The sequence below is a fragment of the Piliocolobus tephrosceles genome, chromosome 8, assembly GCF_002776525.5.
Source record: "Piliocolobus tephrosceles isolate RC106 chromosome 8, ASM277652v3, whole genome shotgun sequence".
NCBI classification, from domain to species: domain Eukaryota; kingdom Metazoa; phylum Chordata; class Mammalia; order Primates; family Cercopithecidae; genus Piliocolobus; species Piliocolobus tephrosceles.
In genome coordinates, this window is record NC_045441.1 from 44,407,078 (window position 1) to 44,417,896 (window position 10,819).

Sequence of the window (10,819 nt, forward strand, 5' to 3'; positions counted from 1 at the left end):
TTTTAATGTTTGAATCTATTATTGAATTATTATGATGTAACTCATAGGCCAAACATGGGGTATTACAGTTTTTTTTGTTTTTTTTTTTTGTTTTTTTGAGATGGAGTCTCGCTCTGTTGCCCAGGCTGGAGCGCAGTAATATGTATCTAGGCTCACTGCAACCTCTGCCTCCTGGGTTTAAGCAATTCTCCTGCCTTAGCCTCCCAAGTAGCTGGAATTACAGGTGCCCACTACCACACCCAGCTAATTTTTGTATTTTTAGTAGAGACAGGGTTTCACCTTGTTGGCCAGGCTGGTCTGGAACTTCTGGAACTCAAGTGATCTGCCTGCCTCAGCCTCCCAAAGTGCTGGGATTACAGGTGTGAGCCACTGCACCCAGCCTACAGTTCTGTGCTGTGTTAACATTATACCTCTCTAGAACATTTTCAAGTAGTATCATGAAATTCTAAATGTATACTCTCTTTTAAATGCATTTCAGTCCACCTCTGGAGGTATGAAGGAGGCTATCCAGCCCTCACAGAAGTCATGAATAAACTCAGAGAAAATAAGGTAATGATTTTGAAAAATGTTTACAGACTAATGATATATAGATGTTAGTATGGAATTAAATGACTTTTCTGTCTTCAGTTTTTGTTAATAAACTTTTTGTAACAGAAATTTTATTGTTTGGACTCCTGAAGTTGTATTTAAACATAAACAGTTGTAATACTATTCAAATAACAATTCTGGCTGGGCGCGCTGGCCCACGTCTGTAATCCCAACACTTTGGGAGGCCAAGGCAGGCAGATCACAAGGTCAGGAGATGGAGACCATCCTGGCTAACACAGTGGAACTCCGTCTCTACTAAAAAAATACAAAAAACTAGCCGGGCGAGGTGGCGGGTGCCTGTGGTCCCAGCTACTCAGGAGGCTGAGGCAGGAGAATGGCGTGAACCCGGGAGGCAGAGCTTGCAGTCAGCCGAGATTGAGCCACTGCACTCCAGCCTGGGCGACGGAGTGAGACTCCGTCTCAAAAAAAAAAAAAACAAAAAAACTTATTGTTCTTATTATAAAAGTCAATTATACTTTGTAACTGATAAGGTGGTACTTTGAAACTGGTGACTGGGCTGGGTGCGGTAGCTCACGCCTGTAATCCCAGCCCTTTGGGAGGCCAAGGCAGGCATATCAGTTGAGGCCAGGAGTTCAAGACCAGCCTGGACAACATGGCAAAACCTTATCTCTACTAAAAATACAAAAATTACCCAAGCGTGGTGGTGCACACCTGTAATCCCAGCCACTCGGGAGGCTGAGGCACAAGAAATTGCTTGAACCCAGGAGGCACAGGTTGCAGTGAGCCGAGATCACACCACTGCACTACAGCCTAGGCAACAGAGTGAGAATCTGCCTCAAAAAAACAAAAAAACTGGTAACTGGTGTATCAATCAGCATGGGAGACACAATTAGCCCTGGATGACCTAAAACTGTCTACTTCAGGAACTGTCTGTCATACACATAGAGTTTATCTTGGACTGACTTTGCTTTCCACCCACCCTTCACTAGCAGGTGCTTGTCAGTAGGGAGAAATTTAAAAGCCACACATCATTAAGAAAGAAAATATTTTGTATAGATTCCCAGACAAATATAAATAGCTTTTGAATTATCTGCTCTTTTGTAGTCTGCATGCCACTTCTATTGATGTGCCATCAAACACTGTTAGAAGAATCTAAGAATATAGCAAATTAAATTTGTTTGCATTGCCACCTAAATCATTAGGATGACCAAGTAATTTGTCATCAAAACCTGGACACTTTTGAGAATGAAAAGGAATGCTGTTAATGATTGTGCAAGCTCAACAGATATAAACTGGGACTGTCTCAGGCCATCTGGGACCTGTTGATTACCCTATTATAGTATTCTGTAGGAACATAAATGTTACTGAAATGGACTTACGTAAGTATCAGAAGATTTCATGAGCATATTTTTTTCACTCAAAGGAATTTTTGGAATTTCGTAAGGCAAGAAGTGACATGCTTCTCTCCAGGAAGAATCAGCTCCTGTTGGAGTTCAGTTTCTGGAATGAGCCTGTCCCACGATCAGGCCCTAATATATATGAACTCAGGTCTTACCAACTGCGAGTAAGTACACAAATAGAAGTTTTTCCTTTTGCTTTTCTGTGAAGAAGCACAGGCACTTTGTAAGGCTGACAACAGAACTTGTGTGTACATTCTGTGATGTGTGTTTAGCATTCTATATATATTTTTTTTTTAAGACTGGGTCTCACACTGTCACCAAGGCTCAGCTCTTTTGCTTTTTATGGCCTTACACATAATGCTTATTATTTGAGATTTTTCTAAATAACATTTCTGTTTTTAAGAAGAAGGACTGGCCGGGTGCGGTGGCTCACACCTGTAATCCCAGCACTGGGAGGCCGAGGCGGGCGGATCACGAGGTCAGGAGATCGAGACCATCCTGGCTAACACGGTGAAACCCGTCTCTACTAAAAATACAAAAAATTAGCCGGGCGTGGTGGCGAGCGCCTGTAGTCCCAGCTACTCGGGAGGCTGAGGCAGGAGAATGGCGTGAACCCGGGAGGCGGAGCTTGCCGTGAACCGAGATTGCGCCATTATACTCCAGCCTGGGCGACAAGCAAGACTCTGTCTCAAAAAAAAAAAAAAGAAGAAGGACCTAAAGTACAGGATAAGGTACAATATGTAACATCTGTTGTGGTTAAATGAGAGCAGCTAATAAACACTGTGACTGTTGAACAAATTATACAACATGATAAGAGTAAAAGGCAATAATATTTTATAACACTTTCTAGAAATTTTCGTGCTGAGAACTGGAAGGAAAGCCCGAGGTAGCAGCATTATTAAAGTGGCTAACGCCTGTAATCCCAGCACTTTGGGAGGCCAAAGTTGGAGGATCGCTTGAGCCAGGAAGTTTGAGACCAGCCTGAACAACATAGACCCTGTCTCTGTTAAATTAAAAAGTAAAGGTTTGGCTGGGTGCGGTGGCTTACGCCTGTAATCCCAGCACTTTGGGAAGTCAAGGCAGGTGGGTGACCTGAAGTCAGGAATTTGAGACTAGCCTGGCCAACATGATGAAACCCCATCTCTTACTAAAAAGACAAAAAATTAGCCAGGCCTGGTGACGGGTGCCTGTAATCTCAGCTACTCGGGAGGCTGAGGCAGGAGAATTGCTTGAACCTAGGAGGTGGAGGTTGCAGGAGCTGAGACTGAGCCACTGCACTCCAGCCTGGGCAACAGAGCAAGATTCTGTCTCAAAAAAAAAAAAAAGAGTTTTTGAAGTTAGTTTTGTCACTTAATGTTTTTTCTACTGCGGTTTGCTATTTCTGTATTTTTTTTTTCACAGAAGAACTAACAAACCAAATCTAAATCTGTTTTCAGCCAGGAACCATGATTGAATGGGGCAATTACTGGTGAGTATATTACTGAATGGTGACTTTTTAAGTCTTGTGAATAGATTAGTTTAGGCCATAGTGTTAATTCTAGGGAAAAAAATCTGAGGATGATACCATGACTTGACACTACACTAATGTTTTGTTGGATGTTTTTATTATGAGATTTTTCAGACATACAAAACAAGAGAGAATAATGGGGCTCCCCTTCCACATCCATTGCTTAGCTTCAGTAGTTAACACATGGCCAATCTCATTTAGGCCTAACTCCTTCAACCCAGATTATTTGGAATTAAATCCCAGACAGCATTCTGTTTCATTCATAAATATTTCAGTACCGTATATATTTCTAAAAGGTAAGCACCTTTTTTAAAAAGCAAAATCAATATTGCATAAAGTTAGTTTACATACTTATTGGATATCATCTTTTCTGAAACATTACTTTTGTCATACCACATCAGTAATAGTTTCTTTTTTTTCCTTGCTAGTTTGAGTAGAAAAATAGCCATTTTTCCACAAGTCAATCTGTAGATTCAACAGAATCCCTATCAAAGTCCCAGCAGGCTTTAGAAGTGCAAAAGACTAGTCAGGTGCAGTGTGGCTCATGCCTGTAATCCCAGCACTTTGGGAAGCCAAGGCAGGAGAATCACTTGAGTCCAGGAGTTCAAGACAATCCTGGGCAACATAGCAAGACCCCACCGCCTCTACCAAAATAAATAAATTAATTAAACTAGCCAGGTGTGATGCCACATGCCTGAGGTCCCTGCTATTTGGGAGGCTGAGTGGGAGAATTGCTTAAGCCCAGAAGATGGAGTTTGCAGTGAGCCAAGATTGCACCACTGCACTCCAACCTGGACAACAGAGTGAGACCCTGTCTCAAAAAAAATTATAATAATCTGAGCATGTGGGCTCACACCTGTAATGTCAGCACATTGGGAGGCTGAGGTGGGCAGATCACCTGAAGTTAGGAGTTCAAGACCAGCCTCACCAACATTGCAAAACCCCATCTCTACTAAAAATACAAAAATTAGCCGAGCATGGCGGTGCACTCCTGTAATCCCAGCTACTTGGGAGGCTGAGGCAGGAGAATTGCTTGAACCCAGGAGGCAGGGTTGCAGTGAACTAAGATCGCACTACTGTGTTCCAGCCTAGGTGACAGAGTGAGACTCTTTTTCAAAAACATAAAACTAAAAAGGCTGGGCGTGATGGCTCATGCCTGTAATTCCAGCACTTTGGGGAGACTGAGGGAGGAGGATTGCTTCAGCCCAGATGTTTGAGACTTTGAGACCAGCCTGGACAACATGACGAAACCCTGACTCTACAAAAAAAAAAAAAATACAAAAAGTAACCAGGCATGGTGGCGCACACTTGTAGTCCCAGCTCCTCAGGAGGCTGAGGTGGAAGGATCACCTGAGCCTGAAAGGTCAAGGCTGCAGTGAGCCATAATTGTGCTAGTACTTTCCAGCAGGGAGAGAATAAGACTCTGTCTCAAAAAAAATAAAAAATTAGGGCAGGGATGGTGGCTTACACCTGTAATCCCAGCAGTTTGGGAGGCCAAGGTGGAAAGATCACTTGAGGTCAGGAGGTTGAGACCACCCTGACCAACTTGGTGAAACCCTGTCTCTACTAAAAATACAAAAATTAGCCAGGTATGGTGGTGTGCACCTGTAGTTCCAGCTACTCAGGAGGCTGAGGCAGGAGAATCACTTGAACCTGGGAGACACAGGTTGTAGTGAGCTGAGATCACCCCATTGCACTATAGCCTGGGTGACAGCAAGACTGTCTCAAAACAGCACAAAACAAAAAAATGCCTTACTCTCAGTGATACAAAAAAAAGTTTTTTTAATTAAAAACACAGGCCAGGCATGGTGGCTCACACCTGTAATCCCAGCACTTTGGGAGGCCAAGGCAGGCGGATCACAAGGTTGGGAGATCAAGACCATCCTGGCTAACACAGTGAAACCCCATCTCTACTAAAAAATAAGCTGGGCGTGGTGGTGGGTGCCTGTAATCCCAGTTACTTGGGAGGCTGAGGCGGGAAAATGGTGTGAACCCGGGAGGCAGACTTTGCAGTGAGCCGAGATGGCGCCACTGTACTCCAGCCTGGGTGACAGACCAAGACTCCATCTCAAAACAAAAAAAAGACAAGTCATATACTGGAATAAAATATTTGCAAATCATATATCTGATAAGCAAATTAAATTCAGAATATATAAAGAATTCTTACAACTCAATAAGAATATAGATAACCCAATTAAAAATGGGTAAAGAACTTGAAAAGACAGTGGCTGAGTGTGGTGGCTCACACCTGTAATCCTAGCACTTTGGGAGGCCAAGGCAGGAGGATCTCTTGATCCTGGGAGTTGGTGACCAGCCGGGGCAACATGGCAAAACCCTGTCAAAAAAAAAAGAAAAAAAAAAAACTTGCCGGGCGTGGTGGTGGCACATGCCTATAGGTCTCAGCTATTCAGGAGGCTGAGGTTGGAGGATTGCTTGAGCCTGGGGAGGTGGAGACTGCAGTGAGCCATGATCATGCCACCGCACTCCCAGTGAGACCCTGTCTCACAAAAATAAATACATAAATAAATTGAAAATAGAACCAGGCGTGGTGGCTCACGCCTGTAATCTCAGCACCTTAGGAGGCAGAGGTGGGCGGATCACGAGGTCAGGAGATTGAGTCGAGACCATCCTGGCTAACATGGTGAAACCCCGTCTCTACTAAAAATAAAAAAAAAAAAATTAGTCGGGCGTGGTGGCAGGCGCCTATAGTCCCAGCTACTCGGGAGGCTGAGGTAGGAGAATGGTGTGAACCCAGGAGGCGGAGCTTGCATTGAGCCGAGATCGCGCTACTGCACTCCAGCCTGGGTGACAGAGCGAGACTCCGTCTCAAAGGAGATAAAATAAAATAAAATAATAAAAATAAATAAATTGAAAATGGAATTCAGTGTGATACAGCAGTCCTACTTCTGGGTATATATCTAAACGAATTCAAAGCAGATCTCAAAAAGATTTGCATGCCCATGTTTATCATAGCTTTATTTGCAGTAGCCAAGAGGTGCAAGCAACCGACATACCTATCAATAGATGATAAAGAAATTGTGGGCTGGATGCGATGGCTCACACCTGTAATCCCAGCACTTTGGGAGGCCGAGGTGGGCTGATCACCCAAGCTCAGGAGTTTGAAACCAGCCTGGCCAACATGGTAAAACCCCATCTCTACTAAAAATTAAAAAATTAGCCAGGTCTGGTGGCATGTGCCTGTATTCCCAGCTACTTGAGAGGCTGAGGCAGGAGAATCGCTTGAACCCGGGAGGCGGAGGTTGCAGCAAGCTGAGATCATGCCACTGTACTCCAGCCTGGGTGACAGAGAAACCCTGTCTCAAAAAAAAAAAAAAAAGAAAAGAAAAAGGGAAGTGTGGTCTGTACATAGAATATTATGTACATCCTTAAAAAGAAGGAAGTCTTAGATCGGGCACAGTAGCTCACGCCTATAATCCCAGCCCTTTAGGAAGCCAAGGCAGGCAGATCACAAGGTCAAGAGATCGAGACCATCCTGGCCAATGTGGTGAAACCCCGTCTCTATTAAAATGCAAAAATTAGCTGGGCCTGGTAGCGTGTGCCTGTAGTCCCAGCTACTTGGCAGGCTGAGACAGGAGAATCACTTGAACCCGGGAGGCGGAGGTTGCAGTGAGCCGAGATCATGCCACTGCACTCCAACCTGGTGACTCCACCATCCCCGCAAAAAAAACAAGGAAGTCCTGTCATGTGCTGCAATATGGTGAACCTTGAGGAGGATGTAATGCTAAGTGAAATAAGAGGACAAGTAATGTATCATTCTCCTTATGCGAAGTATCCAGTGTCGCCAAAATCATAGGAACAGAAAGTGGAAAGGTGGTTGCCAGGAGCTGGGCAGAGAGGGAGTACGGAATTGGTGTTTAGTGAGTATAGAGTTTCAGTTTTACAAAATGTTTTGGAGATGTGTGGTGTAACAGTGTAAATATACTGGACACTACATAAAAATGGGTAAGATGGTAAATTCAATGTTATGTGTTTTTTACCACGATAAAAAATATGTTTAAAAAAATTTTAGGCCAGGTGGCTCACAGCTACTTTGGGAGGCTGAGGTGGGCAGATGTCCTGTGATCAGAAGTTTGAGACCAGCCTGGGCAACATGGTGAAACCCTGTCTCCACAAAAAATACTAAAATTAACCAGGTGTCGCGGTACATGCCTGTAATCTCAGCTGCTTGGGAGGCTGAGGCACGAGAATCACGAACCTGGAAGGCAGAGGTTGCAGTGAGCTGAGATTGTGCCACCACACTTCAGCCTGGGCTACAGACCCTGTATCAAAAAAAAAAAAAAAAATTCATACAATAAATTTAAAAAATGTTTAACAGGCAAAGGATTTGAATGGGCATTTCACCAAAGAAAATACATGAATGCCCATAAGCTTATGAAAAGGGACTCAACCTCCTTAGTCATTATGGAAATGCAAAGTGAAACTACAATGAGATACCAGTTCCTGCCCAGTGGGACAGCTATAACTTAAAAGAGAGAGATAATAACATGTGTTAGTGAGGTGAGGAAAAAGTGAACCCTTCCGATATTGCTGATGGGAATGTGAAATGGTGCGGTCACTTTGGAAGCAGTAGTCCCTCAAAATGGTAAACATGAAATTACGTGTGGACCAGATGCAGTGGCTCACGCCTGTAATTCCAGCACTTCACGAGGCTGAGGGGGCGGATCACCTGAGGTCAGGAATTCGAGACCAGCCTGACCAATGTGACAAGACCCCATCTGTGCTAAATAATACCAAAAATGGGCCGGGCGCGGTGGCTCAAGCCTGTAATCCCAGCACTTTGAGAGGCCGAGACGGGCAGATCACGAGGTCAGGAGATCGAGACCATCCTGGCTAACACGGTGAAACCCCGTCTCTACTAAAAAAGCTACAGAAAACTAGCCGGGCGAGGTGGCGGGCGCCTGTAGTCCCAGCTACCCAGGAGGCTGAGGCAGGAGAATGGCATGAACCTGGAAAGCGGAGCTTGCAGTGAGCTGAGATCCGGCCACAGCACTCCAGCCTGGGTGACAGAGCGAGACTCCGTCTCAAAAAAAAAAAAAAAAAAAAAATACCAAAAACGTAGCCGGGCGTGGTGATGGGCACCTGTAATCCCAGCTACTCAGGAGGCTGAGGCAGGAGAATCGCTTGAACCCAGGAGGTGGAGGTTGCAGTGAGCCAAGATCGTGCCTCTGCACTCCAGCCCTGGTGACAGAGCAAGACTCCATCTCAAAAAGAAAAAAGTTACATATGACCCAACAATTTCATTCCTGGGTGTCTACCCAAAAGATATCATCCGCATAAACACTTACACATATGTGTATAAGTGAATTTTTCCTTCTCGGATCATCAAAGGCTAAATAATGCAAGTTAGAAAGCAAACATCCATGTAAACACTTACATAAGTGACCATAGCTGCATGTTTTATAATATCCTGCAAGTAGAAACAACTTTGCCCATCAACAGAGGGTGGGATTAGCCAGAGGGCCAGTTTGCTAGCCCTGATTTAAATGATAAAGCTCTCCATGTCCTCCCAGCAGCTACCTTAAATTCAAACACGAGACACACAAGAAGCATGCTGATTACAATTATAACAAAATACCACCTTTCACCATTATGATTTAATACTGTTTTTGGAAATCCTGACTATTATGAGAAAAGACAGAGACATACAAAGCCTCAATAGGCTGGGTGCTGTGGCTCACACCTCTACTCCCAACACTTTGGGCGGCTGAGGTGGGAGGATCCCCTGAGTCCAGGAGTTCAAGACCAACCTTGGCAACATGGTGAAACCTCATCTCTACAAAAAATACTAAATTAGCCAGGTGTGGTGCTCCTGCCTGTAGTCCCAGCTACTCTGGAGGCTGAGCAGGAAGATCACTTGAGCCCTCGCTGTTGAGGCTGCAGCGAGCCATGATCATGCCACTCCAGCCTGGGCAACAGAGCAAGACCCTGTCTCAAAAAAGCCTGAATAATTAAGAGGGATGCAAGAATAAATTATTGGCCATTGGTTAGCTGGTTAGTGCCTGGGACAGGAAATGGAAAGAAAAATGCTAGTGACATTTAGGGTTCTGTGATGGTGAGATTGTTGGTGTTTTCTTTTTACCAGTTTCCATACTTTCTTCATTATGGGATTTCTTTGGAAGCTAAAAATATTGCCTGGGCATGGTGGCTCACGCCTGTAATCCCAGCACTTTGGAAGGCTGAGGCAGACAGATCACTTGAGGTCAGGAGTTAGAGACCAGCCTGGACAACATGGTGAAGCCCTGTCTACTAAAAATACAAAAAAGAAAAAAAAAATTAGCTGGGTATGGTGGCGGGCACCTGTAGTCCCAGCTACTCAGGAGATGAAGGCTGCAGTGAGCCAAAATGGCACTGCTGCACTCCAGCCTGGGCGACAGAGTGAGACTCCATCTCAAAATATATATATGTAATTTTGAAACATTGGGATAGTTTCCTGAAATAATCTGAAGCATACATCTATATCTAATTAAACAAAAATATTTTGAGCATTTTTTTCTTTGAAACGACGTATTTCTGTACCTTAAGTTTTGCTGTTTTTCTTTTTTTTTTTTTGAGGCGGAGTCTTGCTCTGTCACCCAGGCTGGAGTGCAGTGGCGCGAACTCGGCTCACTGCAAGCTCCGCCTCCCGGGTTCTCGCCATTCTCCTGCCTCCGTCTCCTGAGTAGCTGGGACTACGGGCGCCCACCATCACGCTCAGCTAATTTTTTTTTTTTTTTTTCTAGTAGAGACGGGATTTCACCGTGTTAGCCAGGATGGTCTTGATCTCCTGACCTCGTGATCCACCCGCCTCGGCCTCCCAAAGTGCTGGAATTACAGGTGTGAGCCACTGCGCTCGGCCTTCTTTTCTTTTTCGGGGGGAGGTGTTTGTGTATATTTCTTTTAAGTAATTACGTGAACTGTTACTTTTCTTTGGCAACTTGCTATTTCTGTTTCCTAAGCTGGCATTTCATAACTATTTACCCACAAAGGGGAGGCCACATGGTGCTGAGAAAAAGCTCTGGGTTTGAGTTACTTGACAACTCTCACCTTTAAAAGAGGACTTGTACCTTTGTGCCCTTTTTTTTTTTTTTAACTTCAACTTTTATCTTCTTTCTTTTCCTTTTTCTTTTTCTTTCTTTCTTTCTTTTTTTTTTTTTTTTTTGAGACAGAGTCTTGCTCTGTCGCCCAGGCTGGAGTGCAGTGGCGCAGTCTCGGTCTACTCCAATCTCTGCCTCCTGGGTTCAAGTGATTCGCCTGCCTCAACCTCCCAAGTAGTTGGGATTACAGGCGTGCACTGCCACACCCGGCTATTTTTTTGTTTTTAGTAGAGACAGGGTTTCGCCATGTTGGCCAGGCTAATCTGGAA

General features: G+C 44.4%; 1 protein-coding gene across 1 annotated transcript in view; it reads left to right on the forward strand.

The window, feature by feature from the left end:
- The window catches only part of NIPSNAP2 (nipsnap homolog 2), a 42,410-nt gene that overhangs the window by 17,246 nt on the left and 14,345 nt on the right, over positions 1-10,819 (forward strand). Inside the window, exons 5-7 of the mRNA XM_023194607.3 lie at positions 479-549; positions 1,973-2,113; positions 3,386-3,417. Coding sequence (XP_023050375.1) covers positions 479-549; positions 1,973-2,113; positions 3,386-3,417 — 244 coding nt within the window. The remainder of the gene's footprint in view (positions 1-478; positions 550-1,972; positions 2,114-3,385; positions 3,418-10,819) is intronic.